Genomic DNA, 17,750 nt, shown 5'->3' with positions numbered 1-17,750 from the left:
AGGGACAGAATGTAAAAAAAAATGTTAGAGCTGTCAACTGGAGATCTATACGGACACGTTTGTTGCCACATCAAATGTTGATGGGGTTGGACGTAATGTCTAAAAAACATAAGGTTGTAGTAAAAAAATGGAGTTTGGTAGTATTTTGAATCTTAAAACGGAAAGCTTACCATCAAAATTGTCACATTTTATGGTGGATAAGTTTAGAGGGAAAGAGATGGTCATTAAATTGGATGCTGGTAACATAAAGGTGGACGAGGATGTAATTAGTGGGTTGCTGGGGTTAAAGAACAGTGGGGTTGTTTTGAACTGACAACGAAAAGAGAAAACGAAGGGAAAAAAAGACGAAACAAAGAAAGACGAAAATGTGCATAGTTATGTACATCTGCAAACTTTAAAAAAATGGGTTATTAAGGTCATTCATGCTGATGTACATGTGCATAATTTGCCATAATATGTTAATAAGGTTGATTATGTTGATGCACATGTGCATAATGTATATAGTGATAATAAAGTTAAAGTTAATGCACATATTCATTGATAAGTTATGTTTATTGATCCTACTTTTTATTTTATTTTATTTTATTTTGTTTATTATCGTAGATTAATAATGGAAAAAAATTGAAGAAAACATCTTTTTTTAAACCAAGGGATGAAAGGTCAATTAAAATGCCGGACGGAATGGAATATGATTACACGGCGGTTAAACAAAAAGGTAAAAAAGGTTGATTAATGTTCGATGATACAGATGGGAGTTTATGCACATGTGCATCCCTTTATTAAATTCATATTAAATGATATCACTTATGTAAACACATTAAATATATCGTGCAGGTGCGCAAGAAGAAACAAACACAAAAAAGGTGGGCAATTAAGCGAACTCGTGATGAAACCTCAAAAAAAGGAGGTTACGTAATGAAACATACAAAAGGAGGTGACAGAGTGCGTGCGGTAAAGAACAAGAAGTTGGCAAGATCAATGGTAACGGCGATGGTTGATACTGATGACCATATGGTTGTATTCAGATTCAACATAGGGTATCCAATATAGCGTGCCATTAGGTGTAGAATGTACAATATTTGTAATTGTTCCTGTAGTGTAGAATTTACAACACTTGTAATTGTTCATGTATACATAAAAAGTAAAACACATAACATTCTAATTAATAAGGTATATGGCGTGTGTACGCACGTGTTCAACATTCGGTGATGATTACGGGGCGTTGGTAATGTGATGCACATGTGCATAACATTATGTACTGATGGTTAACAGTTTATTTGTGATGATCATGGATTGTTATAAATATAATGCACATGTGCATGATTATGTAATATATGAAAATAAAAGTAATGAATGTAAGAAATAACACTTATTTGTTTAATGTTTATTAATGATGATGATTATTGATGATTACAGATGGTTGTCAACATAATGCACATGTGCAGGATTACATGATGTATGAAAATATAAGTAACTTATGTAATAAACCAATTGTTTGTTTAATGTTTAATGATAAAAAAGAAAAGGGTTGATAATTAAACATGGATTATGGTGTATTGGCAAAATAATGCACATGTGCATTATTAAAGTATGATTGTAAATAAATGTGATTTACTTGATGAGAGAATAATGAAGCATGTAAAAGTAAACTATGAAAAATACTTTAAGGATATAGTAATGAATCATGTGAGTGTAACCTTCGAAACACATATAAATGTATAATGCCTTTAATCTCAAAACGTATGAATTGCAACTCCTATTGATCTAAATTTGTAGATGTTGTTACGGTTGATGTTGAGGTGGTATCACAGGAGATTGAGTGTTTAGAAACGATGGCATTGTCTGCTTATACACAAGGGTCAACAACTCGAACTAACCACCGATGGCTGAGACCACCCACAGGGTGAAAATGACCTGCATGTCCGCAAGTTTTTTTTGAACGGCCAATATAAATTTATTCATAACATTTAGCAAGGTGCTACACCACAATTACATCCACCAACAGAAGGAAAACTCATATAGCAAAAAACAAACAAAATACTATATTGGAAATACATCAAAATTGTTCCAAGCCCCAAGTTAAACTCACCTCCTTTGATCTATTTTTTTACCCATAACTAACTCATGTTCTTGATCTCCTCGACTACCTTCTGCACCGACAATCGACATTGATTAAAAACCATCTCGTTCCTCATTCGCCAAACGCTCCAGAGGTAGATAAGGGACACCGCATAAATCGCCTTTTTTTCTTTTTTTGCAGACCCTTGGACAAGATTATGATATTCCAGCAAATCTTTGAGACTGAAAATAAATGCAGCCAGGCCTTTGCGCCATTGAGTACTTACGGATCAAACTGTTTGAGCGAACTGACATGAAACGAAAATATGTTCACATGTTTATGGGGAATCGTTGCAGAAAACATAGCAGTTTGACTGTGTTTGGATGCCTCTTGCGTTAAGTGCCACCTTCGTTTGGAGTCGCTCGACTAGGGCTATCCACCCGACCAAACCAACTTTTTTAGGTGTCCAATTATTCCACACAAATACCTGCTCGGGAACCTCCTTATTATATGTTTGTAGCCTAGACTTCAAACTCCGAACAGAAAAGTCTCCCGACGTGCTCAAACCCCAAACTCATAAATCCTTTCAAGTCTCTCTCAGTAGTCATTTTCATTGATTATAAGCAGGCCTAATTGATCTGGTCCATCACAAGGAGATCAATAGCATCACAAATTTATTGGGACAATGTAATGTAAAGAAACTTTGGAGGAGACCTATCAAAATTAAAGGTAAATCAAACAAGAATATTGAAATTTTAACTTGTCAGGAAACAATTGGTCAGTCTGGATATGGAGTTATAGATACAAAGGTAATCAACTAACATGTTAACAAAATAAGACAAATTGGACCACAAGAACAATATGGCCAGAGTAAGTATTAGAAAGTGGCACAAAAAATGGAAGAAGACGGTAGCTTATCCTCTAAAAACAGAAGCCATATGACAGTTGCAGAAACAAAAAATGGAAGAACATGCAATAGCTGTATCAATTGAGTATGTCGCCTATGGATTTACCGTCAGAGCTGATGGGTTCATCGTCGGAGGAGGAGTATTCGATGTGGTTATCGTCGGATGAGAAGTTTTCGTTGTGGTGGTTTGGTGATGTTAATGTCGATTATGTAGACGTGAATGCACCATGAACGCCGCCGTGAACGCCGCCGGTGAACGCCACTGGTGAATGCCGCCGGTGAATGTCGTGAACGCCGCCGGTGAACGCCAGCGGTGAGTGCCGATGGTAAATGTTTTCGTGAACGTCGTGAATACCGGCACAACGGTGATGTGTTGACATTGATCGGCGGCGGATGTGCCGGCAACGGCGGTTGTGTCAGGCTGTGCCGGGCAGCGGCGGAGGTTATCATGGGGGTTGTAGGTTAACGATTGAGATGCAGAAACAGATCTAAGATATATATATATCTGTTAGATGGAATTTCACTTTAATTACAAAAATGCCATGTGTTCACACTGGTTCTCGCGATTCTCGCAATAAAGGGTGGTTCCTAACGGATCTTTATCCTATATATATATATATATATATATATATATATATATATATATATATATATATATATTGAATTTTATCAAATAAAATTTGTTAAAAGTTAATATTTTTCCAACAAAACCGTTTTCAAAAAGAAAACTCCATCTTTTGACGTGTCACTTCAACTCTTCAAGCTCTAAGACTGTGGGGTATGGGGCTTGGGTTGGCCGAAAACGCCCAAGCCACCACCCCGGGTGGGCTTGGGTTGGGGCGTGGCCCTTGGGGCTTGAGTTTGAAGCCGGGCGTGGAGCGGGCTAGCAATCTGATGTGGCGGCCTCCTATTCGCTTTGTTGGCCATGTCATAGCGGGTGTTTGAATTTTTTTTTAATAAACTGCCAAGTCACCCCCCAACCCAAGCCCGCCATACCCCACGAACACGTCACTTACCGGTAGGGGGGCTCGAACTCCGTGTATCAACTCATGCCCCAACACAAGCTCCACCATACCTTATGGTTGGTGTTATAATCTCTAACAAATAGGCTCATCCAGCTACCAGGAGCTCAAGTCAATCAGTTTTCTTTTGGTTAAAAATCGATAAAAATCCCCTCACTAGTATCAGAAAATTAGAGTAATTTTTTTTTTATTATTATTTTTTTTTTTGTAACTGAATCATTATGGTGCATTTCTTGTTCCTTGCTTTTTCACTTCTACTGTTTTAAATAAAATCAGTCATTCAAAAAAAAATATAGTGACGCGTCATTTCAATTTGCAAATAAAAAAAATATTAAACAGCTAAATAAGAGGAACCGTAAGTAATATGCACGTCGCATTTAATAAAGGATGCATCAATGCATCATTATACACGTTTCCATTATTTAAAATGGAAAGAACAATAAAATATAACATTCATCTTGGATCTCTAATACATAGTCGATAGATCCAAACATATTTCTTACAAGTCCTACATATCTTTGGTTATATAAATCTTGGTCTACCTTTTGCTATTATTTTTTTCTAAACTTACATAATGCGTCTTTCTATTGTTAAGGTTATTTTGTTTTGTGTATATGCATCTGTTCTTTTATGCGGCAGCGATGGAAGTACAGTTCTGCCAAAAAATGTCTCGGTATCCGCCATCTTAGTATTCGGAGACTCTTCGGTTGATCAAGGGAATAATAACTACTACAATACTTGGGGCAAAGCAAATTTCCTCCCTTACGGAGAGGATTTTATGGGAGGAATACCAACGGGAAGGTTCACCAATGGCAAAACAATGCCTGACTTGTTAGGTACGTTTATTTCTCTTCTTCGAAATCTTTGGTACAACTAGTGGTATGTTATTAGATTAACCATCTATCTTCATTTCAACCTATACTTATTATGAAGTTGTCTATAAACTCACCTCCATGGTATTATAGATTATATCTTATATCTTATGCCACTTTTGCATCAAAATGGTAAAATTTTAAAATTATCTCACTTTTGCATCAAATATAACAAATACTAGATACTACATCCGCCATAAAGGTAAAAACATTCTTTGGAAGTACTTTTAACACGTTGAAAAAAATCTAGGTCTAAGAATCACATCATTGGGCAAATTTAGGAAAAAAACAATCAATAACATAACCATGTTCTCTTAAAGAGCTACTTAAAACGGAGGGTAATAACGGACGGACACATTGTCAATAGCAACCGTGTTCCTATCTTTCCAAGCCAAGCCTTGTAGGAGCGGGTGTTCCTATTGACATCGATGAATTTGCCCGTCAGGTTCAGCTAATTAATGTTGGTAATTATTATTATACATTATACATTATACATATTAAAACAAAGTTTTGATGAACAGTACGCCAAATAATTTTATAATATTATTCATTATTTCATTATTTTATTACTTAATTGATTTCATTAACCCTGTAACATTTATGAAATTTGGTGAAGAGTACTTCACCTGCTTTAGGCAAATCAAATTTTGATTTGGTCCCCGCTTTAAAATTACGATTTTGCCACCAGTTTAAAATTATGTTTTTACCCCAGTTCAAAATAAAATTATGCTTTTACCCCAGTTAAATATTATAATTTTGCCTTCGGTTCAAAATTACGATTTCACCCCGTTTAAATTTACAGTTTCGCAATTAGTTTTGTTATGTTCCTCCCAGCTAAATTACCATTTTGCCCTCAATTTAAATTTACATTTTTGTAATCGTTTTTGTTTGCTTTTCCGGTAAAATTACGATTTTGCCCCCAGTGTATAACTACATACACAAAATGGGGGAATAGTGTCAGGAAGCTGCATGACACTCCTCTATTGGCCCAACCAATTTACGATTGTATCCCTGGTTTAAATTACGATTTTGTCATCAGTTCAAAATTACGTTTTTACCCCAATTTAAAATAAAATTATGCTTTCGCCCCCAACTAAAAATTACCATTTTGACCTCGATTCAAAATTACGATTTTGACCGGTTTAAATTTACAATTTTGTCATTAGTTTTGTTTTTTCTCACTCAGCCAAATTACAATTTTGCCCTCAATCTAAATTTACATTTTTGCCATCGTTTTCTTTTGTTTTCCCAGTCAAATTACGATTTTGACCCCAATGTAAAATTACAGTCATGGCATCGTTTTAGTTTTTTTTTACAAAACTATAGTAGTGCTTTGTTTTAATTGTTTGACTCGGTGTAATTTATATTTTTCCTCAGTTTAAAATTATCGTTTTTCTATCGTTTTCGTTTTTCTTAAGCAAAAGTATGATAGTGTTTTAATTTAATTCGTTTACTCAATGTATTTTTTTTTGAGATCGTGTTATGAGTAGTATGCACAGGTGATCGAAACACAGACGGACATATTATGAGAGAGAAATATTCGGCTTAGTACCCCGCAACGCGGGCGGGGAAAAGTCTAGTTTTAATAGATTTAAAAAGCTTGTTGCTTTCTTGTAAATGGAAATAACATGATTGAAGTAATAAAGTATCACAATAAACTATAAAAATATTTCATTACAATAAAAAATTGTAATAATACACAAAATTTGATTTTTATAAATAGAAACCATCTAGCTAAGCAGGGAGAGGGGGAAGTGTTGGTCAGTTCTGTTTTAGGCATAATGAAAAACATGAAAACATACCTTTGATTGCATCAGTACAGGCCAGCAGAGAATCCTAGTCGCAGCATTAGGTTCGACATGATTGTCAGCTTGATCTGGTTCCTCCTTAGGGTGCAATCTAATGATGGTGATGATAAGAAACCGAAAAGGGTATCGGTTAGGAGAGGAGGTCGATTGATGTTATGTGCTATTAGGGTTTTTGAAATTGTCTAACCCTTTAACCTCCACATTATTCTCCTTATATATGCACCCAGGAGGAAACCCTAATTAGTTAATAAGGGTAATTAGGCCCATCAACAATTACCAACTAATTATTTAATAGGATTGTTATATATTTTGATCCATATAATGTAAATGATTATAATGGCTACTACATTAAATATAATATAAAAATATTTAATTTTACATTCTCCCACTTAGCCGAGTAATCATTTACTATGAGTGTTAGATAAGCCTGATCAGGAGTTAACACTCATTTTAGCCTTAAGTACTATAGCAGAGAAATACAGCCGTTGAATCATTATGCGACTCAGGACCCCCATTAATTATACTATAGCCTTAACTTAAAACCTAATCGTCATGATCAAAACACGCATAAGCCCTTTGTTTGATTTGTAACTTTATTTGTCTATACGCCATTATGTCGACTTGACATATTCTTAGCGACGTACAAAATCAAACTGGTGAGGAAAATTAACTAATACTTAGTCATTCATAGTACGATATGCAATTGCGCATGGCCATTAATTAATACCCGTCTATGAGCTCTCTTAATAAGACTTATGGGTAATAGCCCTTCAGTTTATAGGATCCTTAAGCATATCATGAATGTATTCGATACAAACTTAGTTTCCTCAATTCGTTCATAAACGAATAATTAATTGCGTATCGAAACTTAATGCAACACCTCTTGAACTGTTACTATTCAAGGAGTCATGGTAGCTGACTTTATCACACTAATTCTTCAAAACATTAATTATATGGAGTTAATAAACTTATGGGTCCACTGATAAATTTCCAACAACATTTAGTGATTATATTATGTCGTTATAACTTAGGTTGTTAATATCAGTGCATTATGACTCCTCCATGAGATAGGTTTGTCTGCTGACATAAGGATATACCCAAAATTATATTCTATCATCTTTAAATATTTCAAACTTTAGAGTAATAAACCGCTTTGAGTTCTCACTTCTTCTTCAAATTATAGCCTCTCGTTTATTTAAAGATATTGTAATACTCCATTAGATGCTACACATTAATCTAGACATATCTAGTGTGTTGCAATGTGAGTAATATCTAAACGAGTATAGACTTAAACTTACATAAGGCTTCCAATTAATAAAGCATAAGGAAATAATTTCATTTATCCTATTATCCTCTAAAGGAGAGCAGTATTTTGTTACATATGTAAGGACCCATTTAATGTTAAACTTATGGAACGAAACTAATGTCTCATTTGGTCTATCTCAGTACGTTATGATATCTATTACATAAGAGACATCTCTGAGATCTATTATATCAAAGTTTGTGTTAACAATGCTTTGACTTATGTAACATATACTTTTCAAAAGAATATCATCTATATAGACAAGTTTATCTTAGTTGCTCCCACTCATTTTGAGGTAGGTTCATTAATCCACTTGATTCTTGATGAAAATAATTACGTTAGCTTTTCATCACATTATGATGTTTGCATTAACCCATACATGGATATTATTGGCTTATAGACAAGCTGTTCTTTAACCTTCAGTTTGAGATTTTAGGTTGTTATCTAATGAACATGTAAATGTGTCAGCCATTTGTTAGGGAAAATTGTTTTTTAATGTTCATCTAATATAGCTTTAAACCATTATAAGCTACTAGAACAATGATGATCCTCAAAGAAATCTTTGATAATTTATCCCAAAGAAATCTTTGATAATTTATCTCTTCCTAAGTATAACCTTTGACAATCAATCATGCATCTTAGTGTCTTAACGCTTATATCAGGATTTGGTTTAGTTATGAACACTCTTAGGTAATTCAATCAAATCCCAAACGTTATACGAACACATAAAATCAGTTTTACTAGAAAACTGTTTTATTCCATTTAGAAGATTGATTGACACTAATGGCTTAATTTGAAGAGATTGGATCAGTAAACTTTTCCATAATCCATTTCAACTTCAGTTAGGGAGGTTATGTAATCATCAAAGTTAGTAGGATTTTAAACCTATATGACCTCCTGAGTTGATTATTGGGTTTTAAAAGATTCAGCTTTATGGATTAGCTCTTGGTTAGGTTGCTATCATTTTCATTCTAAGGTTTGTAAGAGTTGGTGCAGTATGGTGTACAAGAGGTGTAATCGGAGTTAAATTCGAAGTGAAATTTAATGACACTCTTCCCCCCGCCTCTTGTATTCCTTACAAATCATGATAAGGACTTTGACTGCTCCCACTAACCTTAGAAAACTTTAGGAACTCAGCATGCTTAGGGTCAATATTTAACGACCAACAAATTCTAATAGAGAAACAAGTTAATGACGTTAGTCGTTGTGATTTCTCTTGTTGAGGATTATGTTAGTTTAGGTAAGAAATCTAAGTGTGCCCACAATTAAGCAACAATGAAACTTTTGTAAGAGTAGCATTAGATTTTAATGAGACAAGTTTTGATAGAACAGTGTCGTGATGGAGCGGTGTCTTATACAAGAGGTGTAAATTTAGGTAATGTAAAATTTTCACTCCCCACCTCTTGCAACTATTGCATGTTATTATTAAGACACTTAATGCTCCCACTGATCTTTAATATCTCTAGAATGCCACAAGAGAAGTTTCAATAAGTTACGTGACGTGGGAACCTATCATATATATACGTTAGACTTTATTTGATTTCTTTAATGTCCAGATATCATAAGAAACTTTAGGGACATATTTAATAGAAATCTTGTTAAATATATATATGAATAGATTTCTTCTAAGACCGTGAGCCATATGCGATAAAATTTAGATACAAGTTGATAGTCTGTTAAATGATAAATGAATTATGTCTGAATATTCCATTTGGAATAAGTTCCACGAATGTCAATGAATGACTTATGATGGACCCATACTTATTCCTTAAGCCAAATAATATTTAGGGCTGTAACGTCATGATTTAAAATCACTTAGAATGAGATTAGATGAATAATCATCCTCATCAACCATGTCATGATTTCTCATGAATTTTGGTTATAATGGATGAAATTTATCAGTCTCATTTTCCTTTTGTCAAATTCTCATTTGCATGATAACAAAAGTTGTGAAAATGTAAGGTATCATCTAGTTTTATTTTAGGAATGTTTCTATCCAGATATTTAGAACAAATAAGATGAGAGTTTAAGATAAGTGTGACTTTATGTTGACTATGCAAACCTCACAATCTTCATAACATAGCCTAAGTAATGATACTGTATTCTGATTAATCTTCAGAATATGTAAGGTATCAAAAAGCGTTGTTAGAAGACTGCTTATTATGGTTCTTATAGTCTTAACATTTAATTTTGTCACTAACTCTCACGTTAGTTATTTGTTGACTTCTAGTAAGAAAACGCTTAAAACTAGAGTCAACTAATCATGTGTTAATTGGAATATTAAAATTATCAGACTTAAATATCATTATTAAGTGACTATCTAATTAATTTAGCCAACTGTTCTTTAGAATAATGGATAGTCTCGTTGCTTATGTCTAGTCTAATGGCATAATTATGCAGTGAGATTTTCCCTTGAAGAACCTTAAAGTTGGAATTAGCACTTGTAATTTGTCTATGGACCTTAGAACAATCCTCTCTTAAGGTTTTAGTAGTTGTAAGGTGAATAACATCTTATTTTCTAGTTTCAAACAATTATTTCTTTGTACATATGTTTCTTATCAATACACTCGTTATACTTTGGTATTTTTGAGTGTTATAGTTGATTTATAAGGCATCAAATTATACAAGTGAAAATTTTAGTATGTAATGTACTGGAAAAATGTACTTATTTCCATGCGTAAGCCCTTAACTTTATGGGTCATGGTATTGTACATTATTATGTATTCACATATACCACTTAGCTTATAGTTTAGAACTTTAAATAAAGGCATGCATATTAGGAATTCTTGTGATTATTCCACAATTATAGATTAGTCTTAGGAAAGACTTAATCTGGAATAACCTTTTAGTGACAGGACTTATGTTAGAGAGTTCTTGATTATGATAAGGGACATCATGTTCGATTTATCCTATTCATCATGCTCTACTTTTATTATGTAGTGCTTTATCAGAAGAGAGCAGTAGGATCATCGTGTCTTAAGAGATAATCAAGGATTTAATTTAAGAGCCAATTCTTATAGAAACTTTAAATAAAGCAAAACATACTAGATTTAGTAATTAGAGTGGATGAGATATAGGTTTATAGAAGAAAACTATAGTGAGTAAAATAATCGGTACTAAGAGTAAGGCAGACAAAATGATCACAAAATTAATTGAGGATCATTAATATAAGGATCATTATGTGAAGAGGTTGTGATATCTCTATTACTAACATCAAAATAATAGACTACTTAAAGTTCTACTTAAACGAAGACAAAACAGCTTTGGCCAGAGGTGTAATCATTTAAGCATGTGTGCAAAGTGGTTGTAACAAATCAGCATTGGCCAGAAATTGAGACAATCACTTTAGTTATGCCCTTGTTAAGTATGCCATCTATGAAGGAATTAAATCAGCTTTGGCCAGATATTAAGACATTCATGTTTATGATGCACACTTAACATAGCTTTCGTAATACTTGGATGATAAGTAGATGCATCAAATCAGCTTTGGCCAGAAGTGATACATCAGAAGCTCATTCAAGTTAAGCCATTTTGGTTTTGTAAAACATTATTTGATCCTCATTAATTAACTAACTAATTACAAAAACCAATTATTTAGTAGCAAACCACCTGTTAGCGCGGATCGAACTCCGCGATGAGTTCGCCGGGGTTGCAGGGGAACAGCGTGCCCCCGCATGGGGTTCGGGGCGGAGCCCCGAGCTAAATCTTAGTTCACATTAAACAGCCTAAAATAATGAGGTTTCGAGTCTGTTATGAGATCTTGAATCAGTTATGAGGTCTCGAGTGAGATCTCGAGTCAAGTCTCGACTCAGCTTATAACATTATGAGGTCTCGACTCATTAATGGTCTCGAGTCACAACCTCAGTATCTCGAGTCGTAATCATGGTCTAGACTGCTGTGAATTAGGAGATCTCGACTCCTTATGAGGTCTCGAGTCGCAACCATGATCTCGAGTTGTGACCTTGTAGTCTCGAGTTGTAGCTTTATGGTCTCGAGTCGCAACCTTATGGTCTCGAGTTGTGACCTTATGGTCTCGAGTCGAGACCTTTGTCTCGAGTTGTAAAGGTTGAAGCCCTTAGTTGAAACCTCAGTAGTCTCGAGTCGAAAACTTATGGTCTCGAGTCGAAATCGTTGTCTCGAGTTATAAATATTTGAGAACACTTATGATTTCGAGTTGAGACCTTGTGGTCTCGAGTCGAGATCTTGGTCTCGAGTCGAAACCTGATGGTCTCGAGTCCACTGTAACAGCTGTTAATGTAAAATCATAACTGAAAATTCGAATTCTTAGGAATTGTGATAGAATTTCCTGTTTTAACATTGATCTAATTTTAACAGAATATTTCGAAAATCATAATCTGTTTATCCTTTTAACAGATTTCGAAAATTCTCATTAGACAAAACAGATCAAAATTAGGAAAAACATTCAACAATTCTAATTATATTCCAAAACATAAAGGAATTTCGAATTTTCCTAAGAACACATGATGAACCCTAAAAAATAAAAACATGATTCTGGAACCCGAAACCTGAATTTTAAGGGTTTTAAACAGATTTCGGTACAATTAAGATTTACCATTATGATTCCGAGTGAACTTTTATTATCCTTTTTCCGAAAAAACAATGATTTCGGCACATATGACTCGAAACCAGCCGTGAATTTTATTGAGTTTTCAAAACTTCTGTTTTCCAGATTTCAATCCCAGAATAATGGATACGAAAACAGAACTGACTAATCAACATATGCTCTGATACCACATGTTGGTCAGTTCTGTTTTAGGAATAATGAAAAACATGAAAACATACCTTTGATTGCATCAGTACAGGCCAGCAGAGAATCCAGATGTAGTCGCAACATTAGGTTCGACATGATTGTCAGCTTGATCTGGTTCCTCCTTAGGGTGCAATCTAATGATGGTGATGATAAGAAACCGAAAAGGGTATCGGTTAGGAGAGGAGGTCGATTGATGTTATGTGCTATAAGGGTTTTTGAAATTGTCTAACCCTTTAACCTCCACATTATTCTCCTTATATATGCACCCAGGAGGAAACCCTAATTAGTTAATAAGGGTAATTAGGCCCATCAACAATTACCAACTAATTATTTAATAGGATTGTTATATATTTTGATCCATATAATGTAAATGATTATAATGGCTACTAGATTAAATATAATATAAAAATATTTAATCTTACAGGAAGGTGTGGTCACCAGCATAGCCATGGCACATAAAAGTAGACATGAGCTCGGTGCAACTGGTTCACAACCGGTACCGTACCAATCCAGTACCAGTACAAAAAATAAGCATAACCATGACTCATGACTCAGTCAGTCTTCAGTTCGCTTCCATTCAACATACAAGCTAGTTGGAGAACATTTTGGAGTGCTTTCACTACGCCTCCAGGCTCCAACTTCACCCTTGTCAAGGCGTCTAGTGCCTCATGTTCCTTATGCTTTGTCACATCCCGTGCCTTGTGGCCCCTCTACAATTTTCGACAATTTTTCTTTTGTAGTCGTAACCTTCAAATATTAAATTAAATGATTAGTAATTTGTTAACAATATAAAATGGTTACATTATATAAAACGATACCCAAACCAGGAGTGTAACTACTGGGATCACCGGTAACCGTTGGTTCAGGATAGATTAACTAATAAGATAAAATACACTAAGATTAAAAAAAGGTACATCATTTCAATAGGACTTTGGTAATGTGCATTACCCTGAATAGGACTTGGATTTATGTGTAATACTTTCTTAATTGCGCTAAGATGTTAGGTAACCTATTATTTTATCAATAAACGGTATTATATAATGTGGAAAATCTATGCTTGGTAAAGCCCTTTAAATAAAAATCTTATGATGAATAAAACGAAAAACTATGAATGGATTTATGTGTTATAGCGGACTGTTATTGTATTCGTAATTGATTTCCCTCACATGACCACAATTACCTGATGTGAAATTTGAAGCCGAAGCATTTGGAGTGAAGGATTATCTTCCGGCATCTCTAGACCCTTTGTTAAAAGACAAAGATCTTCAAACTGGTGTAAGTTTTGCTTCTGGTGGCAGTGGGTTTGATCCACAAACAACGAAAATAACGGTATACATGCATATCTTGCCTTTAAACTCTTATCATCAATAACTGAAAACATTGTTACTTATACGTATATGCATTTGATTGTTGCTTATTTGTTTTACTTTTTGTGGCATACAACAATTAGAGTGGTTTATCAATGTCTGTTCAACTGGACATGTTCAAACAATATCTTGGAAAACTTAAGAGGAACATTGAAGAAGAAGTTGCCGATAATATAATCAACAATAGCATAGCTGTTATCGTTGCAGGCAACAACGATCTGTTGTTTACCCTTCCTGTCAGAAGATTACAATATGATGCTGCATCTTATGCTAACATGATCGTTAACATGGTCTTGAATTTCACACAGGTACCAATTAAATTCTGTATCATCTTTAGCATGACACCTTAGGCAAATCTCAAATCTTTCTTTTCTAATTTGTCCACAATAAAGATAGTGGGCTACAAGAAATTTCCCGTGTCAAATTGTTTGTGAAAGTAGCGGAAATTGGCCTATAATAATTCCAACTAGAGGTCATTGGCCATTGACAGTCTCACCTTTGAATATTCTCTTCACCAGTCACACATTTCACCTATTTTTCTACATTGGTCCCCCGTTAAAAAAAACTTAACGGAATTATGTTTTTTTCAAAATTACAAACGGGTTTTTACAGCTTTTGATCAGAACAACGATACAAGTCCATTGATGTAAAACTTACCTCGAAATGGTGCTCCAAATGACATGATTTTTGTTAATTGGGAATTTAAACACCCGAATTGAAGCGTCGTTTTCATCGTTTGGACCACCGTTTCGAGATATGTTTTACATCAACGGACTCGTATCGTCGTTCTGATTAAAAGCCGTAAAACCCATTTGTAATTTTGAGAAAAAACATAACTCCGTTAAGTGTTTTTAACGGGGGTACCGGTGTAGGAAAAATAGGTGAAAGGTGGGACTGGTGGGGGGGGGGGGGGGGGGGAATTTTAAGGTGAGACTATGAATAGACCTCTAGTTAGGATTAATACACAACATTTCCCCTTAAAGTAGCTACATGAATATTTGTAGAATACATGAAAAATTACTAATAGATGATCTGTGTACTCGTTTGAAGGAAATATACACGCTGGGAGTAAGAAGGATAGTTGTGTTTAGTGCTTTCCCGCTCGGTTGTGTGCCTGCTGTGAGGACGGTCGGTGGAGGTCTTGGTAGAAGTTGTGTAGACAAGGAGAATAATGTGGCTCAATTGTTCAACAACGTTCTTAAGCACAAGCTTCAAATTTGGGGAACAAGTTATCCTCAATCCAGAGTTGCCTTTGTTGATTACTACAATTCTGTGATGAGCATCATTGAAAACCCTCATAAATACGGTACAAAGTTTTATACTATTTGCAAGGCTTCGAATTTGTAGTAGAAGTAAAATGGATTGATTGTAAAAAATAAAAAGAATTGTTAAAATGAACCATAACGGGTTGGTTAAAAATAAAAAGAAGTATATTAAAACAGAAGTAAAATTATTTTGTTATATAATAAATAAAAGTAAACAGAAGTGAGATCCTCTACAAATATTGAAATTTACCTATTAAACACAAAAATAACTAGAGTAGCTATTATTGCTTTGCAGTTTTAAACTTAAACTAGAGTTAAACGCGAAAATAACTAGAGTAAGTACTCTACAGTTTTAAACTAGAGTAATTAAACTATAGAAGTCGGAATAAAATAATAATAATTACTCTATTATTAGCATAATTTACTGCTTTTGTTATTTGTATATATTTGTATTTGATCATAACATACACCAACTTAAAAGATATTGTTAGAATTTGTAGTGAAACTATAATGGGTTGATTTATAAATGAAAAAAATTCAAAGAATAAGAATAACAAAATATTAGAAAATTAAAGCAAGCTTAATTGTTTGATAGAATATAAAATATTAAAAAAGAAGCAAAATATATTTATTAAAAACTAAAAGGAAAATAAAACTACACTAGTTTAGTAAATACTTTTAGAACTACACCTTTTTCGTAAAAGGGTTTTTAAGAACGCCTCTATCATGAAAAACTCATATTAAATTTACGATATACATGCTTACATTTTGCAGCCTTCAATTATAAAAAGTTTTTTCATTTATTGATTAATTATATGGTTTTGCTAGGCTTCGATGTTGTAGATAGAGGATGTTGTGGAACCGGAGAGTTAGAGGCGACATATTTATGTAACAAACTCACGGCCCCTACGTGCCCCGACAGGTCTAAATATTTCTTCTGGGATGGTTTTCACCTGACAGAGAAAGGAAATAGCATTGTTTTGAATCATATTCTTCAAGATATGGTGAATACCTTGTTCTAGTATGTAGATGCATCAATGGACTATTTATGTGTAACAAGAAAAGAATATTGTTATTTTGAGTACACAACAAATATGATGTGTGTGCTAAGCAGTTGACGAATAAAGGAAGCTGCTTTTCTTACTTCTCATTATAGTGTTGTTTATTGCTCAATTGTGTAAAAACTATTGTGTTCGAGTTTTGTACACGATAAACAATGAAATTTGCTATTAGCATCAAGAACTTGTTGAACGACATGGTTTTCGAATTTTGTGTGACCATTACTTTGGAACAAATTAATTCAAGTATATGGAATCAAAATAAACAAATACGAGTAAGAGATGTCATCAAAGAAAATTACTATTCAAATCTTGAAACGTCTCTTCATCATTTGTTGCGTTGGTTTTGTTTGCGGAGAGAGAAAAACAAAATCACCACTTTTTCTTGTTTGTGAGTCTATGTTACCACCCAAAAATTAACCATTATCTTGTTTAAATGAGTTTTGGCTAGATATATCGTATTAATGCAAATAGTTTTTTTTTTCTTATCTGTGTCCCTTGTTTTGGTCATTTTCGTCCTTCCCGATGACGACGTCTAAAAAGCTCTGTTAACTCGGGGGTATTTTTGACACTTCACAAATTTGATTAATTTTTCTGTTTTTAATTAAAAAACCGTCAAATAAAAAACATAAAACAAAGATCACCACCAGATATGTGCATGTATGCATCTCTCTTTAACTCACGCTCTCTCTCTACACCACAACCACCCGTTGATCCTCTAATTTCCTTTTTTTAAATGATAAATTAAATGTCTCCGAGTGATTTTATTTCACATTTGATTATCAAATAAGACTTTCAACATATGGTGGCGTTAAAAAGAAAGCTTAAACAAAATTTTGAAGTTATGTGAAGTAGTAGTGTTGTTTAGGGAGTTATTGGTTTCAAATTGGTTTCAAGCAATTTATTAATCACCACAATTTGATAACTTGATTATTAAAAATGGTTCTTAATAATGTAGTAGTTTCTTGTCCACTAAATGCTTCTACATTATTTCCTACCCCGACCCGGCCCGACTACGACTACCGACTCGAAAATTTTAATGTTAGGTTGTTGAAAATTCTAACACAAAAAAATGGACCCCACTGAAAAAAAATCATGGGTCCGCCACTAACCACTATCACAACTCTCCGGCCACTTCCACCCCAACGCTCTAGTTATGGTGGTGACCGACGGTGGCAGTAGTGGTGGATGTGAATTGTGGTGGAATTTGAGGTTGTTGTGGTGGTGAAGGTTTCTAACAATGGTCTTGAATTTTTAAAATCCTAGTTTCGGTAGTCATGGATTGTCTGGCAGATATTTAACATCCAAATATAAATTT

The 17,750-nt window shown here is 34.1% G+C and overlaps 1 protein-coding gene across 1 annotated transcript; it reads left to right on the top strand.

The window, feature by feature from the left end:
- Positions 1-4,533: 4,533 nt before the first annotated feature.
- Positions 4,534-16,628, top strand: LOC110905320 (GDSL esterase/lipase At5g42170). Its single transcript, XM_022151151.2, has 5 exons — positions 4,534-4,824; positions 13,941-14,071; positions 14,193-14,417; positions 15,160-15,415; positions 16,203-16,628. The coding sequence occupies exons 1-5, from the start codon at positions 4,563-4,565 to the stop codon at positions 16,394-16,396; spliced, it is 1,068 nt and encodes a 355-aa protein (XP_022006843.1). The 5' UTR covers positions 4,534-4,562; the 3' UTR covers positions 16,397-16,628.
- The last annotated feature ends 1,122 nt before the right edge of the window (positions 16,629-17,750 follow it).

Source organism: Helianthus annuus, chromosome 14 (genome assembly GCF_002127325.2).
Source record: "Helianthus annuus cultivar XRQ/B chromosome 14, HanXRQr2.0-SUNRISE, whole genome shotgun sequence".
Taxonomy (NCBI): Eukaryota; Viridiplantae; Streptophyta; class Magnoliopsida; order Asterales; family Asteraceae; genus Helianthus; species Helianthus annuus.
The sequence above is the reverse complement of the archived record's forward strand: the minus strand, read 5'-3'. Positions and strand labels throughout refer to the sequence as shown.